The 18970-nt window shown below is 41.0% G+C and overlaps 1 protein-coding gene across 2 annotated transcripts in view; it reads left to right on the top strand.

The window, feature by feature from the left end:
• The first annotated feature begins 274 nt into the window (after positions 1 to 274).
• The window catches only part of CHD1L (chromodomain helicase DNA binding protein 1 like), a 51285-nt gene continuing 32589 nt past the window's right edge, over positions 275 to 18970 (top strand). Inside the window, exons 1-6 of one of the 2 annotated variants that reach the window (XR_010941038.1) lie at positions 275 to 437; positions 7398 to 7510; positions 10341 to 10447; positions 11010 to 11124; positions 11748 to 11779; positions 15398 to 15479. Coding sequence is in view for 1 of the 2 variants with exons in the window: in XM_067727506.1 (XP_067583607.1) it covers positions 311 to 437; positions 7398 to 7510; positions 10341 to 10447; positions 11010 to 11124; positions 11748 to 11779; positions 15398 to 15479 (576 nt within the window). In the remaining variant the exon portion in view is untranslated. The remainder of the gene's footprint in view (positions 438 to 7397; positions 7511 to 10340; positions 10448 to 11009; positions 11125 to 11747; positions 11780 to 15397; positions 15480 to 18970) is intronic. The other variant, XM_067727506.1, reaches the window with a different exon arrangement.

Consider the following 18970-nt stretch of genomic DNA (forward strand, 5'->3'; position numbering starts at 1 on the left):
TGCTATAACCCCAGAGCCCAGCAGAGCACCTGGCACATGACAGACAATGTTGATTAAATAATAAGTGAGTGACGAGCGTTTCAGGTCATCAGTCGCCTAGAGAGGGCATAAACTGTGAGAATCGAGCCGCCCCACGCACACCCGGCTGCAAGCGCTCTTCAACAGCGGGTAGGATACCTTCCGGCTCTCTCCGTGCCCAGACCTCAGCGCCGGACGCGCCCTCTGGCGGCGGCGGCGCCCGGGGGTTAGGCCGCGAACGTCGGGAAGGAAGCGCGCGGGGCGGCGTAGGGCGGAGCTTCGCAGTGGCTGGATGGAGCGTGAGGGTGCTGCGACCCGCGAGGGCGGCGTGCCCGGCTTTCTACAGACTCTTCAGAGCGAGAGCCGAGTCGAGGCGGCGCGGGTGCAGGAGCAGGACTTGCGGCAGTGGGGCCTGACAGGTCAGTGGCCACGGGGGAACTTCCGGCTACGCCGCCCGACTCTTCGGGACTCTCCTCTCCCGGCCCGGGACCCGGCGCCAGGAACGGTCCGGCGGCGCCGCGGGTGGACCGTCTTGTGGGTTTTTAACCCGCGGACAACAGGGCCTTCCCTTCTCGCCCCTGCGGTGGGGCTGGGTGGAGAGGAACCCCGCCTGGGGCCAGGTAGCCGTTACCCAGCCTGCGCAGCGCGCGGGGCCCGCGGACGCGGGAGGAATGTGTTTCCCGGCAGGGAAGCGAGGCCCGCCCGCGGCCCCCGCCACCCGGCACGCTGGCCCTGGGGAGGGGGAACTTCGTGAGGCCCCTGTCCAGAAGGTAGGACTGTCCTCTCCGAAGAAGCGGAGGGCGTCCTGGCGCCCCAAGGGTGTGGGTTTAAAATTTCTGTTCCGGTGGATTTGGAGGCCTGGCTTGGGAGGTTTAACTACTTGCTTGTGTAAAACTATCAGAACTCTGATCCAAGCTTCACTTTTCTTCTTCGTTTACCGTGCGCGCGCATTTCTTTGATAATACTCCACTGGTTAATTCTCCCTCAAAGCTCTAATTTGAAGTATGCAGCTAAGCAAAGTTCATAAACTCATTACTGCATGTAGCTATTTTATTTATAGTAGCTTTTCCCTAGAAACTTTGAAGCGCGAAAACTTGAATCCCCCTGAGGTCTGCAGGCAGGGGGGCAGACCGCATCTCTGGATGGAGGTCATAGGATGGAGAGACCCAGGTCCTATTTCCCGGCCTGCTCTTGACTCACCACCTAACCTTTCCCATTTCATTTTATTTATAAAATGGGGAACGCAGTGCTGTGCCTTAACTGTTTTACTCTTGGATCAATAATAATGATATAGTCGTTAACTCATTGTTTATTGAGTGCTACTGAGAGCCACATGCTACAAGATGTTAGGTGCAGAGATGAGGATACAAATGTGGGCCCTGCTCTCCTAGAGTTTCTAGACTGGAGTCTGAGTGATTTCAAAAATATAAACAAGTATTTATTGAACTCATACTGTGTGCCAAATACGAAGGAAGTGTGAGGTTTTGTTATGAATGAAACAAAAGGGTCAGTTCTATGTCCAACTTAGAAGAGGGATGGGAAGAGATAAATGGATAGGATACAGACGTGGAAGAGAAAGAACTCTCCCTTCTTGAGGCTCTGAGTCTATGAAAATGGTATCTCTGTGTCTGTGAGGAGTATGTATCCAACTTAAATATGAATTTACAGACTGATGCTTTTAAGTTTGGTGTAAAGTTTATATGTTTATAGAGCCAAAGTTTATACGTGATTATTTGTGTGTTTGCCTATTTCCTTGCATGTTTTTTGGGTATGATACTATGTGTGAGAGAAGCCTAGTTCTAATGTGCACATTGGTACTGGACTGTCGGTAATACACTTGGAGAAATATACACATGGACCAGTGCTGTTACTGTAGTGAAATTGAGAAGATAGATAAGAGGTTGCAAGTTTGCCTGGATGAATTAGAGTGAGTGAATGAAGAAGTAAATAGACAAATGTGGAAGCTTGGTGGTGGGCATGGATAAGTGGATAGTGGGGGGAAAGAAAAATTAGAAGATAGGTATACTCAGAGGAATAACCATTTAATGTTTTTTTTTTTTTTGCGGTACGCGGGCCTCTCACTGTTGTGGCCTCTCCCGTTGCGGAGCACACGCTCCGGACGTGCAGGCTCAGCAGCCATGGCTCACGGGCCCAGCCGCTCCGCAGCATGTGGGATCTTCCCGGACCAGGGCACAGACCCGCGTCCCCTGCATCGGCAGGCAAACTCTCAACCACTGCGCCACCAGGGAAGCCCCCATTTAATCTTATAACTTGAAATTCCTATTTCTATTTGCCAGAATAAATTAATATTCTTAGAAACTATTCTTTGTGAGTTGGTTAAACATGGTTACTGATTTTTTTTTTCCTTCTGATTGACACAAGTAGTACATTTTCTCTGTAAATCATTTAGGATAATATTTTATGCATAAAGAAAAAACAGTAATATACATAATCCTATTACTGTTAACATCTTATTATCTATCCTGCTAGTCCTTGGTCTGTGCATGCATATGTGTGTATGTAATTTTTTTTTCTTTCTTTTCCAGGGTGGAGCAGGGACTGAGGGAGAAGTGCAAAAATGGGGTTTCATGTACATACTTTTTGGAAACCATAATTTTTTTCCTTATTATCATTTAGTCTTCAGTATCATATTTATTAGATACAGACTATTTCAGTGTATGGATGTGCTGTAATTTAGCCAGCCACTCTATTTAGGTATTTAGGTTCTTTTTTTGCTATTTTAAATAATACTAAAAAATATCCTTGGAATCAAATATTTATTATTGCTACGAATTTTTTTTTAATTGGGGTATAGTAGTTTTCCAATGTTGTGTTAGTTTCTACTGTACAGCGAAGTGGAATTCCCTGTGCTATACAGCAGGTTCTCATTAGTTATCTATTTTATACATATTAGTGTATATATGTTAATCCCAGCCTCCCAATTCATCCAACCCCCCCTTTCCCTCCTTGGTGTCCCTACGTTTGTTCCCTACATCTGTGTCTCTCTTTCTGCCTTGCAAACCGGTTCATCTGTACCATTTTTCTAGATTCCACAAATATGCATTAATGTACGATATTTGTTTTTCTCTTTCTTACTTCACTCTGTATGACAGTGTCTAGGTCCATCCACATCTCTACAAATGAACCAGTTTCCTTCCTTTTTATGACTAAATAATATTCCATTGTGTATATGTACCACATCTTCTTTATCCATTCATCTGTCGATGGGCATCTATGTTGCTTCCGTGACTTGTAAATAGTGCTGCAATTAACATTGGGGTGCATGTGTCTTTTTGAATTATCGTTTTCTTAGGGTATATGCCCAGTAGTGGGATTGCTGGGTCATATGATAATTCTATTGTTAGTTTTTTAAGGAACCTCCATACTGTTCTCCATAGTGGCTGTATCAATTTACATTCCCACCAACAGTGCAAGAGGGTTCTCTTTTCTCCACACCCTCTCCAGCATTTATTGTTTGCAGATTTTCTGATGATGCCCATTCTAACCGGTGTAAGGTGATGCCTCATTGTAGTTTTGATTTGCTTTTCTCTTTTAATTAGTGATGTTGAGCATGTTTTCATGTACCTCTTGGCCATCTGTATGTCTTCTTTGCAGAAATGTCTATTCAGGTCTTCGGCTCATTTTTTCATTGGGTTATTTGTTTTTTTGATATTGAGCTGCATGAGCTGCTTGTATATATTGGAGATTAATACTTTGTTGATTCATTTGCAAATGTTTTCTCTTATTCTGAGGGTTATCATTTTTTGTTTATGGTTTCCTTTGCTATACAAAAGCTTTTAAGTTTCATTAGGTCCCATTTGTTTATTTTTGTTTTTATTTCCATTACTATAGTAGGTGGGTCAAAAAAGATATTGCTGTGATTCATGTCCAAGAGTGTTCTTCCTATGTTTTCCTTTAAGAGTTTTGTAGTGTCCGGTCTTACATTTAGGTCTTTAATCCATTTGGAGTTTATTTTATTTTATTCATTCATTCATTCATTCATTCGTTCGTGGCTGTGCTGGGTCTCCGTTGCTGCGCGCGGGCTTTCTCTAGTTGCGGCGAGCAGGGGCTACACCTCGTTGCAATGCGCAGGCTTCTCGTTGCAGTGGCTTCTCTTGTTGCAGAGCACAGGCTCTAGGCGCACAGGCTTCAGTAGTTGTGGCATGCGGACTCAGTAGTTGTGGCTTGCAGGCTTTAGAGCACAGGCTCAGTAGTTGTGGCGCACGTGCTTAGCTGCTCTGTGGCATATGGGATTTTCCCGGACCAGGGCTTGAACCTGTGTCCCCTGCATTGGCAGGCAGATTCTTGACCACTGCGCCACCAGGGAAGTCCCTCACCGAGTCTTTGTTGTGGCTGTGGGCTCCTTCGTTGTGGCAGCCAGGCTCTTTAGTTGCGGCATGCATGTGGGATCTAGTGCCCTGACCAGGGATTGAACCTGGGCCCCCTGCAGTGTGAGCACAGGGGCATATCCACTGTGCCACCAGGGAAGTCCCTCAAATTTTTTTCTTCCCCAACCCCCAAGCATGCCTTACTGCCTCCTAGAGGTTAGAAGGAAAAAGACTACATTTCTGAGACTTGCCTGGAGTTGTGTTGTGCATGTGACTTGACTCCCACCTAGCAGATGACTGTGGAAGATTTGGAAGAGGAAAGTGAGGGAGAAAGGCTGCAGTTCCTGAGGGATTTTAATTTTCTACATTTCTCTTGGCCATGACTCTTAACCTCAGTGGGGCTGGGTAGGGTACTGAGCATCCGCTTTGCTGGCATGGATTGCAGCTGAGGCAGTAGGGTCCTGGAGCTGACAGTTGGGGTAATGGCCTCCTGGTTTTTCCCCTCTAGGTAACTTATGTCATTTTTCTCTAGCTGCTTTCAAGATATTTTCTTTGTCTTTAGTTTTTAGGAAGTTAATTATGATGTGTCTTGGTGTATATTTCTTTGGATTTATTCTTTTATTATGTTTGAAGTTCATTCACCTTGAATCTGTAGGTCTTTTGCCAAATGTGGGAAATTTTCACCCATTGTTGTGAGTACTCTTTCTTAGCCCTGTCCTGTTTCTCATCTCTTTCTAGGATGCCAATGAATGAATGTAGTTCTTTTGTTGGAGACTTGCAGTTCCCTGAAGCTCTGTTCATTTGTTTTCAGTCTGTTTTCTCTCCATGTTCAGGTTGAGTAATTTCTATGGTTCTGTCTCACAGTTCACTGATTCTTTCTTCTCTCCATTCTTCTATCAAGTACGTTCTCTGAGCTCTTTACTTTGGTTATTGTATTTTTAAATATCTTCTTTTTCTTTGCTGAGACTTTCTGTTTCTTTACTGAGGCTTTCTATTTTTTCAGTTGTTTTAAGCCTGTTCATGGTTGCTTGTTGAAGCATTTTTATCATTGCTGCTTTAAAATAAGTGTAACATCTGTGTCATCTGGATGTTGGCATCTGTGGATTACCTTTTTTCATTCAGTTTGAAACCTTCCTGGTTCTTGGTATAATGTATGATCTTTTTTATTGAAACCTGGAAATTTTTGTCTTATGTTTTGAGACTCAGGATCTTATTTAAACCTTCCATTCAATTGTCTGTTTCATGCTGCAGGGGAAGGAGGGTTGCTGCTTTGTTACTACCAGGTGGAAATAGAAGTCAGGCTCCCCGCCCTGAGCTTCTCTTGATACGTGGGGATAGGGAGGGGGTTCCTCCTTACTTCTGGGTGAGAATGAGAGTACTGGCTCCCAACTTGGTCCCCACTGACACTGGTAGGAGTGGTCTCATTACCTCTAGGCAGTGATAAAAGTCCTGAGTCTCCACTGGGCCTCCTTTGACACCATTTCTAGGGGTAGTTGGGGAGGGGGCTCATAAGATCTAGTAGGGGTAGAAGTCCAGGCTCACTATGGGGTCTCCATTGACCTGCATGGGAGGGAGAAATGGAGTGGGGATGGCCTCATTATTGGTGAGTGGGGATGAAAATCCTGGCTCCCTACCTAGCCCTCTCTGGTACCTTCCTGCTGGGGATGTTGGGGAACTTCATTACGGCCTCTTGAGGGTGGAGGTCTAGGCTCCCACTTGGCCTTTGCTGATGTGGGTGGGCCACGTTTTTTTCCCTATGGTGTTTGGCTTAACTGGTGTGGTTATTGTCTAAAAGTTTACATTTTCTGTCTCTCTAGGCTGTCCCTTTCCTTTGGCTAGTGGGAGTAGGCTTTTGTGGGCTTTTTTTGTTTTTCTTTCTATGTCCATTGGCATTTCTGGGTGGCCAATTTCTTCACCTCTAAGTCTGGATATATGAGGCCAAAAGAAACCCAGGGAACTCATCACTGTGTTGTTTGCTGGGTTTCGAGGTTACTAACCAGTCTGCCTTCTTCACCCCACCTTTTCAGAGTCATCTTATTATGTTCATTTTCTTTGTAATATTCAGGATTTTTAGTTATATTAGCAAGAGGAATGGGGAAAAGAACATCTCCATCTTCCCCAAAGCAGAAGTCTCCAGATTTAACATTTTAATCTTCTTTGATTTTCTGAATTTTCTAATGTACAATATGTGGATAATACCTAGTGCATGGGATCATTATCAGCATTAAGTGGGGTAACTTATGTACAGTGTTTACTACTCACCGTGGTATTTAGTAAGTGCTTAATAAAAATAATTCATCAATCTTTTTAATGTTCTACAATTATATATTGTTTAGTTTCTTTTTAAATGTCATGAGTTCAAACCAGAGTTGTACTTTTGTTAATAGTTTTTCTATAAAGTATGTTTGGGGTCTTCCGTCTCCCAAAGATATGGCTGTTCTCTGAAATTGGATTTTTTTTATCAAGAGAGAGAGAGAAAAGAGAGGCCCCCGAAGCTCTATGTGGATTTCAGACATTTTCTGTTGTCCCTGTGCACTGTTAAAACACCCTCTATGTAACATTGTTTCCATTCTTAACAGCACTGCTTCTTGATTGAAGCATGATTTATCTAGTCCTGTCTTGATTTTTTTCCTTTAGCACCTGAGGGCAAATTTACATCGTTGCAATTAAGCAGGCAGACACATGTACAGTCCATGTGTTGCTTGCTGTTATATCACATCAGTAAAACCTCATTTCCTAGAATGGACACAGGCATGAGACTCAGGCAGTCTAAAGGCCCAATCCCAGGCTGACTTTCTCAACTGTCAAGTTGATCCTGTAACACTGACAGGCTGTTTTAGGGCTTTGATTATAGTGGTGATTAAGTCTGCTCAAAAAGTAGTTAGGAAGTCAGCAAATATTTGCATATCTGTAACTTCTCAGCAAAGGATATGGCCAGTAAGGTTTGGGGTATGGGAATTTAGGCTGTGTTCTTTAGTCGGAGTCTTAAGCATAGCCTGTGTGTATGCTTAAATGTCTGCTCTTTGGACTTGCTGCTTTTTTTATTTCTAGGGATCCATCTACGCCCTTATCAGCTGGAGGGAGTCAACTGGCTAGCCCAACGCTTCCATTGTCAGAATGGCTGCATACTGGGAGATGAGATGGGCTTGGGTAAGACCTGCCAGGTATGTTACTGTGAAGTGAGTACTGTTCACCTCTACTGAAGTACCTCCTCACGACTCATTACTATCTTTAGCTGCCAGCTGTTGGTATGTATTTTTATACTAAGAGGTAAAATGCCTGAACCTTTGTTAAGAGATCACGACCTTGGACTTGACTTTTCTCATCATGGGGATGGTTTTGAACTGTGTCACTACCTTTATTTTATCTATCCCGTGACATATAGAATTACAATTAATGGGCAGGGTTTTTCTCTATATAAAGCAAACATACCCGTCCCAGGAATCAAATTGACGCTGCCCTCCTTAGTAATATTTTATGTAGTTAAGATAACTGGATCATTTCTCATATTAGTCTCCCTTCCTCAGTGGGTGATGGGGCTAATTCCCATTTCTCTGCCATGCTACAGAAGTACAGAGGAAATACTCTATGTTTTCCAAAATGCCTTGGCCATCTAATTGTAGGATATAGTCTAGACACCTGGAGAATTAGATGTGACTTCCGTGGGCATTGATTAGAGGTTGCATGTGGAGATTGATGCTTCCAGTAGGATGATCACCAGTACAGCTCATGTTGACAGATGTCAGTGGTAGGCTTGGATTGATGAAAAGTCCAGACACAGATACTCCTTGGGTTCATCACACAAGGTTTATTCATCTATAAGGTACCAGAGAAAGTCAGTGCAGTCAGGATACACAGCAGAGGCAACTTGAGCAGAAACCATGGAACTGTAGGTTTCTTGATTCCAAAAAGGTTTCATCAGTGAACCCACAGAGTGAGTAAAGTTCTCGTTAATCCTTTTAGAAGCTTAACCTGCCCCCTCTAACCTCACATCCGTAAACATCCAGCTGGAGCATTTCTGCTCAGAGTCTGGGCTGACCATGTGTTGGAGACGCCTTAATCTAATCCAGGTGTACCTCATCAATCTTGGGGTTATTCAGGATACAGTATGACCTCCCAGCATGGTAGCCCCAGGTACCTCATTTATTACCTTCAGGTGTCTCAGGCAATAATTCTGGTTCTAGTATATTCCTGAACTGAGAGCTATGGAACAAAGGTAAGTTTCCCAGTGTTTCTGGGAGGGAGGCTAACGGACTCCTGTACTCAGGTACAGAGCCCTCTTTGCAGTCTCCTGTGCCATGGACATTGGAATCGCCCAGACTTCATTCAGAGCCAGCATATTCCACTTGTCCTTTGCCTTTCCCAGGGTGTTCATATAGCTCTACTTTAAGTGCCCTAAAAATCACACCTCCAAATTCATCTTATTAAAATTTTGTTTAGAATTTTTGCATCTGTGTAATTTTGTATTGAGTAATGTCTTTGTATGGTTTTGGTATTGGGGTGAATCTGGCTTCATAAAGTGAGTTGAGAAGTATCCCTTCCTTTTCAGATTTATGTAAGAGTTTGTGTAGAGTTGTTACTGTTTCTTCCTTAAATGTTTGGAAGAATCCAGTAGTGAATCCAAATTTGTTTTGTAGATAGCTGGTTTAAGATAATAAAGGATAATTTTTCTCTAAATAGTGTCTTCAGCAAAAACTAAACAGAATGGTTTTAATTCAGTAAATACTTACTGGGTGGTTGTCCGGGCACAATCCGGGCTGGGAAGCCATGGGTAGTTAAAAAAGAAAAATATTTCCATTATGAAATTAATGTATTATCAGTTAAAACCTGTAACCATAGCACTCTAGCCATAATCATGAATAGCAATATGTGTTTTACATGGTTGAAATTATAGTGCATATATAGTTTGCATTTTATTAATCTAATAGTCATTGTTATTTTCCATTTTATATTCTTTATATTTTATATTCTTCACAGTGATTATTTTCTATTGGCTGCATAATGGTCCATCAAGAGAATTGATCGTAATTTACTTGAATGTTCTACAGATGAGGAATGGAGAGTTCCCCTCTTTTGTGATATTTAAATTAACCTCTATGTGAACATTTTTGGGCTTGTATAGCTTTCTTAGGATTTTGGATTATATCCTTAGGATAGATTTTTCTAAGAAACAGTTCAGCCATTGGGGATGGTGGGCCCTCAAACTTTCTGTTTTATAAAAGAGTGCTATTTTCTCTATATATCACAGCAACCTTTTAAAGAAAATTTAAAAGTCAAACGTGTGTATAGCCATATCCTAAAATAGGCTATTGGGCTTTACAAAGATTTTCAGTTTAGACCCTGACGTGAGTTTATGAGGCTATATTATTGTTTGTTTTCCTCACTGGAATGTGTGCCCCAGGAGAACTAGGAGTTTTGTTTGTTTTGTTCACTCTTATATACCAGAGCTCAGAATAGTGCCTGGTAAATAGAAGGTGCACCATCAATGCACATGGAGGGAGGAAGGAAAACATTGTCTCTTCGCAGATCCTGGCCAACAGCAAGAGGCCACCACATGGTTGGGCCTCTTTGCAGTCAAGTCTTGATACTTCTTGCCTTATGTTTTTAGAGCATTCCTGACCTTGTGCATCATTTGCATTGTTTTCATTGATGTCTGTTGTCTTTCCTGATGTTTTCCTTTGTATAAAAGGTTCAGTTACATAAATTTTGAGTACCATTGCTTGTTGACTGTTGATGTAATTGAGTACCATAAATTTCTTTGGCAGTCATATTGAGGCTTACCTGATTTCACTCTAGGAATGGGTGACTCTCCTAATGTGTGGAGGATTGTACATTATTTTTGTTTTTTGCAAAGCAAGTCTTCTACAACAATTTGTGTTTGTGTTTGATTATTTTTGATGTGATTGTAAGTGTTCTCTACAAGGTTGTGGGAACTTTATCGTTGTTTCTCATGTGGAAATGTGGTCAAAACCGTCTTCCTTTTCTGTGTTCCAGACTATTGCTTTCTTCACTTACTTGGCAGGAAGATTAAATGATGAAGGACCATTTCTGATTCTTTGTCCCTTGTCTGTTTTGAGCAACTGGAAAGAAGAGATTGAGAGGTACAAGAGATGTGGCTGAAATTTTATTTTTCACATAAAGGTTTTGTTTTCTAGGTGCTATGTGAAATATGATAAAACAACATATTGTCCTAAGCAGTGAGTTTATTTCTTCCAGAAAACTCTGACATGAGGCAGTGTAGATAGAGACTGAGGATCTGATGGGGGAGGGTCCAATGGATGTTATTGTTACCTTTTGTCAATTTGAAGGTCAGTACTCATTTTTAGTAAATTTTGCTGAACTAAGGAAGAAACCATCTTTTTCATAGTGATATAGTGACACTTCATATAAAGTAACGAATGTGGAAAAATAGTTTTCTTTTTACAGTTAACACAAGGCCCTTTTAGATGTTTATCTGACACGTCTCCCTCTTCACACGGGGACTTACCCTTAGGTTTACCCATTACTGTAGGTAAGATTTCAGGGTCCCAGGACTCATTCTGACTGCAGGGCATCCTGGGGTCTACACATCTGCAGTCCTTCCATGAAAAGTAATTTTCCAGACGTGCACCCCTTTTCCACGGCTCTATGTTTGTGTTCATCTACCTCTTTTCTTGGATTCAGATTTGCTCCAGATCTTTCCTGTGTAACATATTCAGGTGACAAGGAGGAGAGAGCCCACCTACAGCAAGACCTAAGGAAGGAGTCACATTTTCATGTGCTGCTAACTACCTATGAGGTATCTGTTTGTTTTTCTACAGCCAGAACTCTTAACCTGGGACCTTAGAAGTTGTAGAATCTACTGGAATTATATTTAATTTTTTTTTGAGGGTTCATATTGTTCTGAGAAGAAGGTCTACTTTTATTAGATTCTCACAGAGAAGCTGTGAGCAAAGGAAGCGAAAGACGATTGTGCTCCAAGTTAGTTGGCTATTTCTCCCTCTCTGCCCTGGTGGATCAAAGGGGAAGGCTTCCCAGTTAGGTACCACTTGAGCTGCCTCTTGGCCGATGAGTAGAAGGAGGCCGGCAGGCAGGGGAAAGGGTTTTTTGGGCTGAGGCGTCATCTCTTGTTACTGGAGGGTGGGAAAGGAGGACACTTAGTTCCAGTCCCTGTTTAAGTCCTTGTTCTTCAAGCTAAGACTGTCCAGGTCACTGTAAGCAAGACCTTCCACTCATTCATGCCTCCCTTTGTTTGTCTGTAAGATGGTGCTACTTAGAAGTTATGCTCAGAGTTTCTTATGTAGTGAATGGATAAGACTTAGCTAAATCCTGTAGTTTAGGAGAGTTAATAAAAAGCTAGCTTATTAATATCAGAGTTATATCAATATCAGTCTTTGTAATGTGTCTTCCTTAATTTTACAGATTTGCTTGAAAGATGCATTGTTTCTAAAGTCGTGAGTATGTTGCACTACTTCAGAAATTGTCTTAAATGTATCGTGAAAGTCATTTCTTCACTTCACATTTTAGCACTTCGTGTTTTTTCCTGATGTGTCATCCATGAGTCTTATCTGGTGTGCGGCGTGGCAGGAGTCTTACCGTCTACCCCCCTACTCTTTAGGTGTAAATCTGTGGGTTCATTACTTAACCCCTGTGAACCTCAGCTTCTTCATCTGTAAAATGGGGATAATGAAATTTTTACCTTGGATGTTTGTTGCGAGGATTAAATAAGATAAGGTATACGTGGTGGGTGGTTAATAGATACTAGATTCTTTACAGCACAACTTGCACAGACACCTTTCAGGACTGCAGTGTGGAGATTTTACTGCAACACAGCAGGTGAAGTATTTGAGCCTTTTCCTGGAAGTACCCTAAAAGAGCGGTGAGTGCTATAAAATTAGCTTTTTAGAAAGGGATTTTTAAGTATACTTCTTTCCAGTGAATTGACTTTCAGGCCTCTCCTCAGCTCGTGAAGTACAGGAAACGTAGATGTAACTCTTAGTACTACCTGGCAATAGGGATGAGGTGTTGCAGTATGTGGTTAAGACAACAGTCACCATGTAAATCAAACAAGAGCTAGTTTTAGGTGAATAAGAAGTTATGTTGACAGAGTTTCATTCTCCATAGCATGTGTAGTTATGACATGGTTAGGTGGGGTTTGCGTCTTTAATATTTGGAAACTTTTCAAAGTGCTTTATCAATATTTTGAATGTTATTTCCTATCCAGGTTCTTCTGAGTTGGATTTTTATTTTCATCTTATTTTGAAACACTAAAGGCTCAGTCATAGATTTCATGACTTCCATCTAGTGTTTTGTTTCACTTAAGTTTCATTTAAGTAAGCATAGTACCTTACTTAGGAAAAGGATATGCATTCCCTCTCACTTCTTTTTTATTATTAATATCCAACTTAATATTTATTGAAGATCTGTCCCCTGGAAAGACACTGTTCTGGGAGTTATCAGCAATACCAGGAAAGTAAACCATAGAGTGACGCTAAGAGGACATAAACTCCAGTAGAGGGGTAAGAAGGGTAGAGATATCCATAATACAAGGCAATATATTGGAAGTCTCAAGAGACAAGAAGATTGGGAGATAGATGTTATTGGGTACTTTACATAAATTATCCTATTTAATCTTCATGAAAACCCTAAGGTGGGTATTATCATCTGTTTTATAGATGAGAAAGGTAAGAGATTAGATGACCCATCTCAGGGCACATTGCTAGTAAATGGCAAAGCAGACATCCAAACCCACCACTCAGTGCTGGGGAGCTTCTTTATAAGAGAGCTTTACAAAGTATCTAGGTGTACTGGAGTTTCACAGTTCCAGCAGAAATACAGTCTTTCTATATTAGATCATCTGCCTTCAATCCATTCCAGGTGAATTTAAGAACCTAAATAATAAAGAGACATCTATAATGCTTACTTAGTGTGAACTCTAAGAACACAGATTTGTTCTTTTTTTTTTAATAGATCTTTATGGGAGTGTAGTTGTTTCACAGTACTGTGTTAGTTTCTGTTGTACACCAAGGTGAATCAGCCATATGCATACACATGTCCCCATATTCCCTCCCTCTTGAGCCTCCCTCCCACCCTCTCTATCCCACCCCTCTAGGTCATCGCAAAGCACCAGGCTGATCTCCCTGTGCTATGCTGCTGCTTCCCACTAGCTAACTATTTTACATTCGGTAGTGTGTATATGTAGATGCTACTCTCACTTCGCCCCAGCTTCCCCCTCCCACCCCGTGTCCTCAAGTCCATTCTCTATGTCTGCCTCTTTATTCCTGCCCTGCAACTAGGTTCATGTATTTGGCAAAGTTATACTTTGTATTACTGTACTGCACACTCTGAGAACAGCCAGGGAGTGTAATGTAATCTTTGCCCTAAAGAGGCTTATCATAGAGAGCTGAGGCTGTGCATGTAACAATATGAAAAATCAGAAAATTTTTTGACAGCAGACTTACAAAATCTTTGGATCAAGGGGATTAGAAGTTACTTTGTCCCACTTTCTGTTCAGTGCTGGAATTCCCTCTGCCTCATCCTCTCCAGGGAACATCCCTTGGCATGTCCTTTGATGAGTGACTTGACCTCCTTCTTTCACTGAGCCCAGATCCACCTCCCTGAAGTCTGTTTCATTGAATACACTCTTTATTGGATGCTTGCGGTGTGTAAAAGCCTGAATATCTAGTTCTTAGTACCTTAATAATGGCATAGTAATCTTAATAGGTTAATACCTAATTTATTTTGAATGGTAATTCAGACAGGAGCCAGGCACTGTACTGCAGCTGCTTTCACACCTTATCTCGTGACCAGTGTCCAGCATCAGTTGTACTCTTATCCTTTGTTATCCTTCAGTGCAGCCCCTGGTCTTGCTACCCAGCAGGAATGATCCCAATTCCTGCTGGATTTTTACCCGTGTTTTGGATTTTTTTTGTGGCCTCAGAGGAAGAAGGCTTCCTCCTCGTAAGGCCAACCTCTGCTCAATATCTTCCTCTAATATTTGAGGGATTTTTATTTCCATACCTACTGTCTTCCCAATATTCTGCTTTACTTGTATATACATTTAGTTTTTTAAGTATAAAAATAATGTAATGGCAGTATAGAATGTTTACAAATGAAATAAAAAACCTTATAACTTCCACTTTATTATCTTTTGCATGTTTTTCACATTTGTGAAAAAGATATATAATACCTTTTTTAGTTATAGAGGCCTGTATATTATAACATAATCATATTTATCATTTAAAATGCTGTATTTCGTCACCCATTATTGGACCTATTATTATTATTTTCAATTTTTTTGCTGTTTTAAATAATGGAGCTTGGAACATATTCATACATACATATTTTTCCATATTTTGAATTTTTTTGGTGGGAAAAACAGCTTTCCAGGAGTATATGCAGAGGATGTGCTTTTATGACTACAGCCTCTTGAGAGTTTGTGGTCGTAACTGTTATGCTGCAGAAGTGCTCTGGCACAGCTACCAACGACTGCCACGTTAACAGAGCCAATGATGTATCCTACTGTCTGTAACATTTGATCCTGTTCGCCACGTCCCCATCTTAAAATCATACTCTTTTAGCTACTGTGACACCAGTGTCTCTTGGCTTTTCTTCTGGGTCTGAAGCTCAGTTCTGCCTCATACTAGCTTTATGACCTTGACCAAGTCATCTATCTTTCTGAGCTTTAGTCTCTGTGTTGGTAAAATGGGCACAATAATGTCTGCTCACTTTATATTTTTGGTTTAAATAACATACCTCAAGCCCCAAGCTGAGTGTCTGGCACATAGTAGGTGGTCATAAGTGTTTTCTTTTGCTTTATGTCTCCAACTCCTTTCTTTCTGCCTTCAATGCATAGATCTTTCCCATAAATTTCCTTAATTTTACTACCTTATCCAGATTGTCTTATGTACATGGTTAGCTCTCAGATAAGAAGGCAATTTGGGTGTGTTTCTAATAGAATGGACTTGCTATTAGTCTTCCTAGCAAGAGTCATGGTTTTGTAGTAAGACTTTTGGTTGTGAGATATATGTTTGAGTTACATAAAACTGAAAGCTTGGATTTTTCCCTCACAGCTTCTCTTGGAGTGTTCTTGTTGTGGATGAAGCTCACAGGTTGAAAAACCAAAGCTCCTTGCTGCATAAGACACTTTCAGAGGTAAACTCCCAGGATACTCTTAGCTTTTATATAACTCCCTTTTAAAAAATATTAGTTTAGTCCTGTAAAAAGCCAATTCAGTTGAAATATTTTTTTTCAGTGAGATTTCTGCAGGGCTCAGTGAACATTTATGGTGACAGAAGTAGTACTTAATATGGCTTAACTTCTTCCTCTTGTCTTTTACACAGGAGGTGATGTTTACTAAAATCTGGTTATCAAATGAGTAAGACTCTACCCCAGGAAAATACATTGTATTTTTGGAAATGTTTCAACTTGTCTTTTTTTTTTTTTTTTTTTTTTTTTTTGCGGTTATGCGGGCCTCTCCCTGTTGTGGCCTCTCCCGTTGCGGAGCACAGGCTCCGGACGCGCAGGCTCAGCGGCCATGGCTCACGGGCCCAGCCGCTCTGCAGCATGTGGGATCTTTCCAGACCGGGGCATGAACCCATGTCCCCTGCATCAGCAGGCGGACTCTCAACCACTGCGCCACCAGGGAAGCTCTCAACTGTCTTTTTGATCTTCTTCAAAGAGGCAATTTCTTTAAAAATAATCTTAATGTAGTTTTTCTGTCTGCAGTAACAAACACATCTGACATATTGTACCCCTCCCCCATTTACCTGTTTAAAAAATTTGACAGTTCACGGAGTCGTGAAGAGACTGATTTCACACCATTAAATAGTCCCTTCAATCTCTCCTGTCTTTGTCATACTTTTGAGTATGACACCCTTGATCTTATTTCATTCTCTTAATCTCTGGCACCATTCCGGCAAAATAGATGAGAAATGTCGTTGTAGCCCTAGATATGCCCTCTTTTCTGAGGAGCCAGTGGAACAGCTTGTGAGTACGAAGTGCCCTTCTCCTTGTTGACCTAGTAAAGGCTTGTTCGTTCATGAGACCCCCACGTGTGAATGTCTGGGACCGTCACTGAATTTTGGTCCCTATCCTAAAATAGATCAATTAATAAATTTAGAGGTCTTCTGGAGAAAGTCTTAGATTTTAATTCTATATTTATTGGCTAAAAGTTGCAGTGTTTAGTGTTAATGCAGATATGGCCACTGTCTATTATTAGCACAGTCTCAAAGATTGCTGTCCATTAGTGGGGGCCCCTCTGTAGTGTCCTTTACGTTCTTTTTAGGGACTCATAACAGTATCTCTTTCCCAAGAGGTTGTCATATCCTGGCACCTAACCTTATAAGAGACTGCTTCATAAACTACCATGCCAGTTTACTGATTTACAATGGGAGAAGAGAAGCAGGTGTAGTAAAAGGACCCTGAGCTTGGAGTGGGGGAAGCTAAAGTCTGTTGCCGGCTCCAGAGCCTTTTCTTCTTACTCATAAGGAAACTAAGGCTCAGAGGGGCTAAGTGAGGAAATTGTTCTGCATCATCTAAGTATTCCTTTTTAGGTGAGGTTTGAATTGCAGACCACTAGTTGGTCAGAAAAAAACACTCATTTTAATAATTTTAATTTTTTTTCTCTTCTGTTATGGTTTATTACAGGATATTGAATAGAGTTCCGTGTTTTATGCAGTAGGAACTTGTTGTTTATCGATTCTATGTGTAATAGTTTGTATCTGCTAATCCCAAACTCCCAATCTATCCCTCCCCCACCCCCTTCCCCTTGGCAACCACAAGTCTGCTCTCTATATCTGATTACTCATATTTATTGATTGGTGGGGAGAAGGGTACTGCCTTTTCCTCCTTCCTAATGGTGTTTTGAGCTTGTTTGTAAAAGTTGGAAGCAACCTAAATGTGAATATAAGGAATTGGTTATACAATTTATGCTATACATATACAGTACACTTACAAAGTAAGGCTGCCATGAAAAATTATGCAGAAGAATATTTAATAATGTAGAAAATATTTGCAAAATATTTTATACAAAAATGTTTACAAAATATTGTACACAAACAAATTGTCTCCGGACTTTTTTTTTTTAATATAAATTTATTTATTTATTTGTATTTGGCTGTGTTGGGTCTTCGTTGCTGTGCGCGGGCTTTCTCTAGTTGCTGCGAAGGGGGGGTTACTCTTTGTTGCATTGCACGGGCTTACTCATTGCAGTGGCTTCTCTTGTTGTGGAGCAAGGGCTCTAGGTGTGTGGGCTTCAGTAGTTGTGGCACGCGGGCTTAGTTGCTCTGAGGCATGTGGGATCTTCCTGGACCAGGGCTTGAACCCATGTCCCCTGCATTGGCAGGCAGATTCTTAACCACTGTGCCACCAGGGAAGCCCCATCTCTGGACTTCTTTTTTTTTTTTTCCGAGTATAAGTTTTGATGCCAAAATGGACACTGCTTTGAATAAAAATGTTAACTCATGTGATAGTGTAAGTTGATTTTAGTGACTGACAACCTTGATTATCTTTGTTGACCTCATTATTTTAGTCACTTTAGTTCTTTGCTTGGTGAGCACATATTTTAAAAATGTGATTTGGTTATTGGAAACCTTTATTGTTGAACTACTGTGAAAACACTGTCCTACAAGCAGAGCAGGCATGAATGGACATTGATTAGACAATTTAAAAAGAAACGACAAAAGGGAGAGTGCCCCCCCAAAAAAGATTTTGAAATCCATTTTAATTGATTGTGTCGTTTCATTTATCACCTTTTCTTATTTGAAAAGCATTGTCTCCTTTTTTAAATTTAATTTAATTTTTAAAATTTTTGGCCGCACTGTGTGGCTTGTGGGATCTTAGTTCCCTGACCAGGGATTGAACCTGCACCCTTGGCAGTGAAAGCACGGAGTCCTAACCACTGGACCGCTGGGGAATTCCCAAAAGCAATATCTTCTTATGACCCCCTCCCAAATCAAAATATAGAAACACAAGAAGAAAAGTGAAAGCTACCAAAAATCCTACCCCACTGCATATGTTACATTTGGTGTATATGCTGCCACATCCTTTGCAGTGCTGTGTATACCCAAACATAAATATGCATCTATATTATTCAAAAAATAAAAATACATTACTTTAAATATCAAAGTGCAGTGTATATGTGTATCTATATAGATACATACACTCATACGTAATGTATTTTGATGTTTAACATATACACATAGGATATGGCTTTCTCTTTGTGCTGTATTATTTAACTCAAGTGGTCTAAGTTCTTGTTAATGTTAGTTCAGAGGTTATCCTTTGCTTTACCTAATATCTGTTGTTATTGTTTTTCCTAACCTTTTACTTCATTAGTCTGTTATTCTTGGTGTTCCCGTCTTTTGCTCAAAATTTAAAGAGTTTGTTTCCATTTTGGACTCCGTATGGTCCAGAAATGTCCAGAAGTCTTGATGCCTTGCATTGGCTGCACCTGTAAAGTTTTACAAAAGGACATCTTTTAAAAGAGATCTTCTTGCTTCTTGCTTATAGTGGTGGGTCCTGCTGCTGTTGCTTTGGGCTTCTCAAACTGCTTGGGTATATGCTGTGTGCTTGAATTCCCACATAGATTGAATAACAGTACCCATATTCAATACTCATGCAGTACTTTAGCATTCAAAATGTGA

Source organism: Pseudorca crassidens, chromosome 2, assembly GCF_039906515.1.
Source record: "Pseudorca crassidens isolate mPseCra1 chromosome 2, mPseCra1.hap1, whole genome shotgun sequence".
NCBI classification, from domain to species: Eukaryota; Metazoa; Chordata; class Mammalia; order Artiodactyla; family Delphinidae; genus Pseudorca; species Pseudorca crassidens.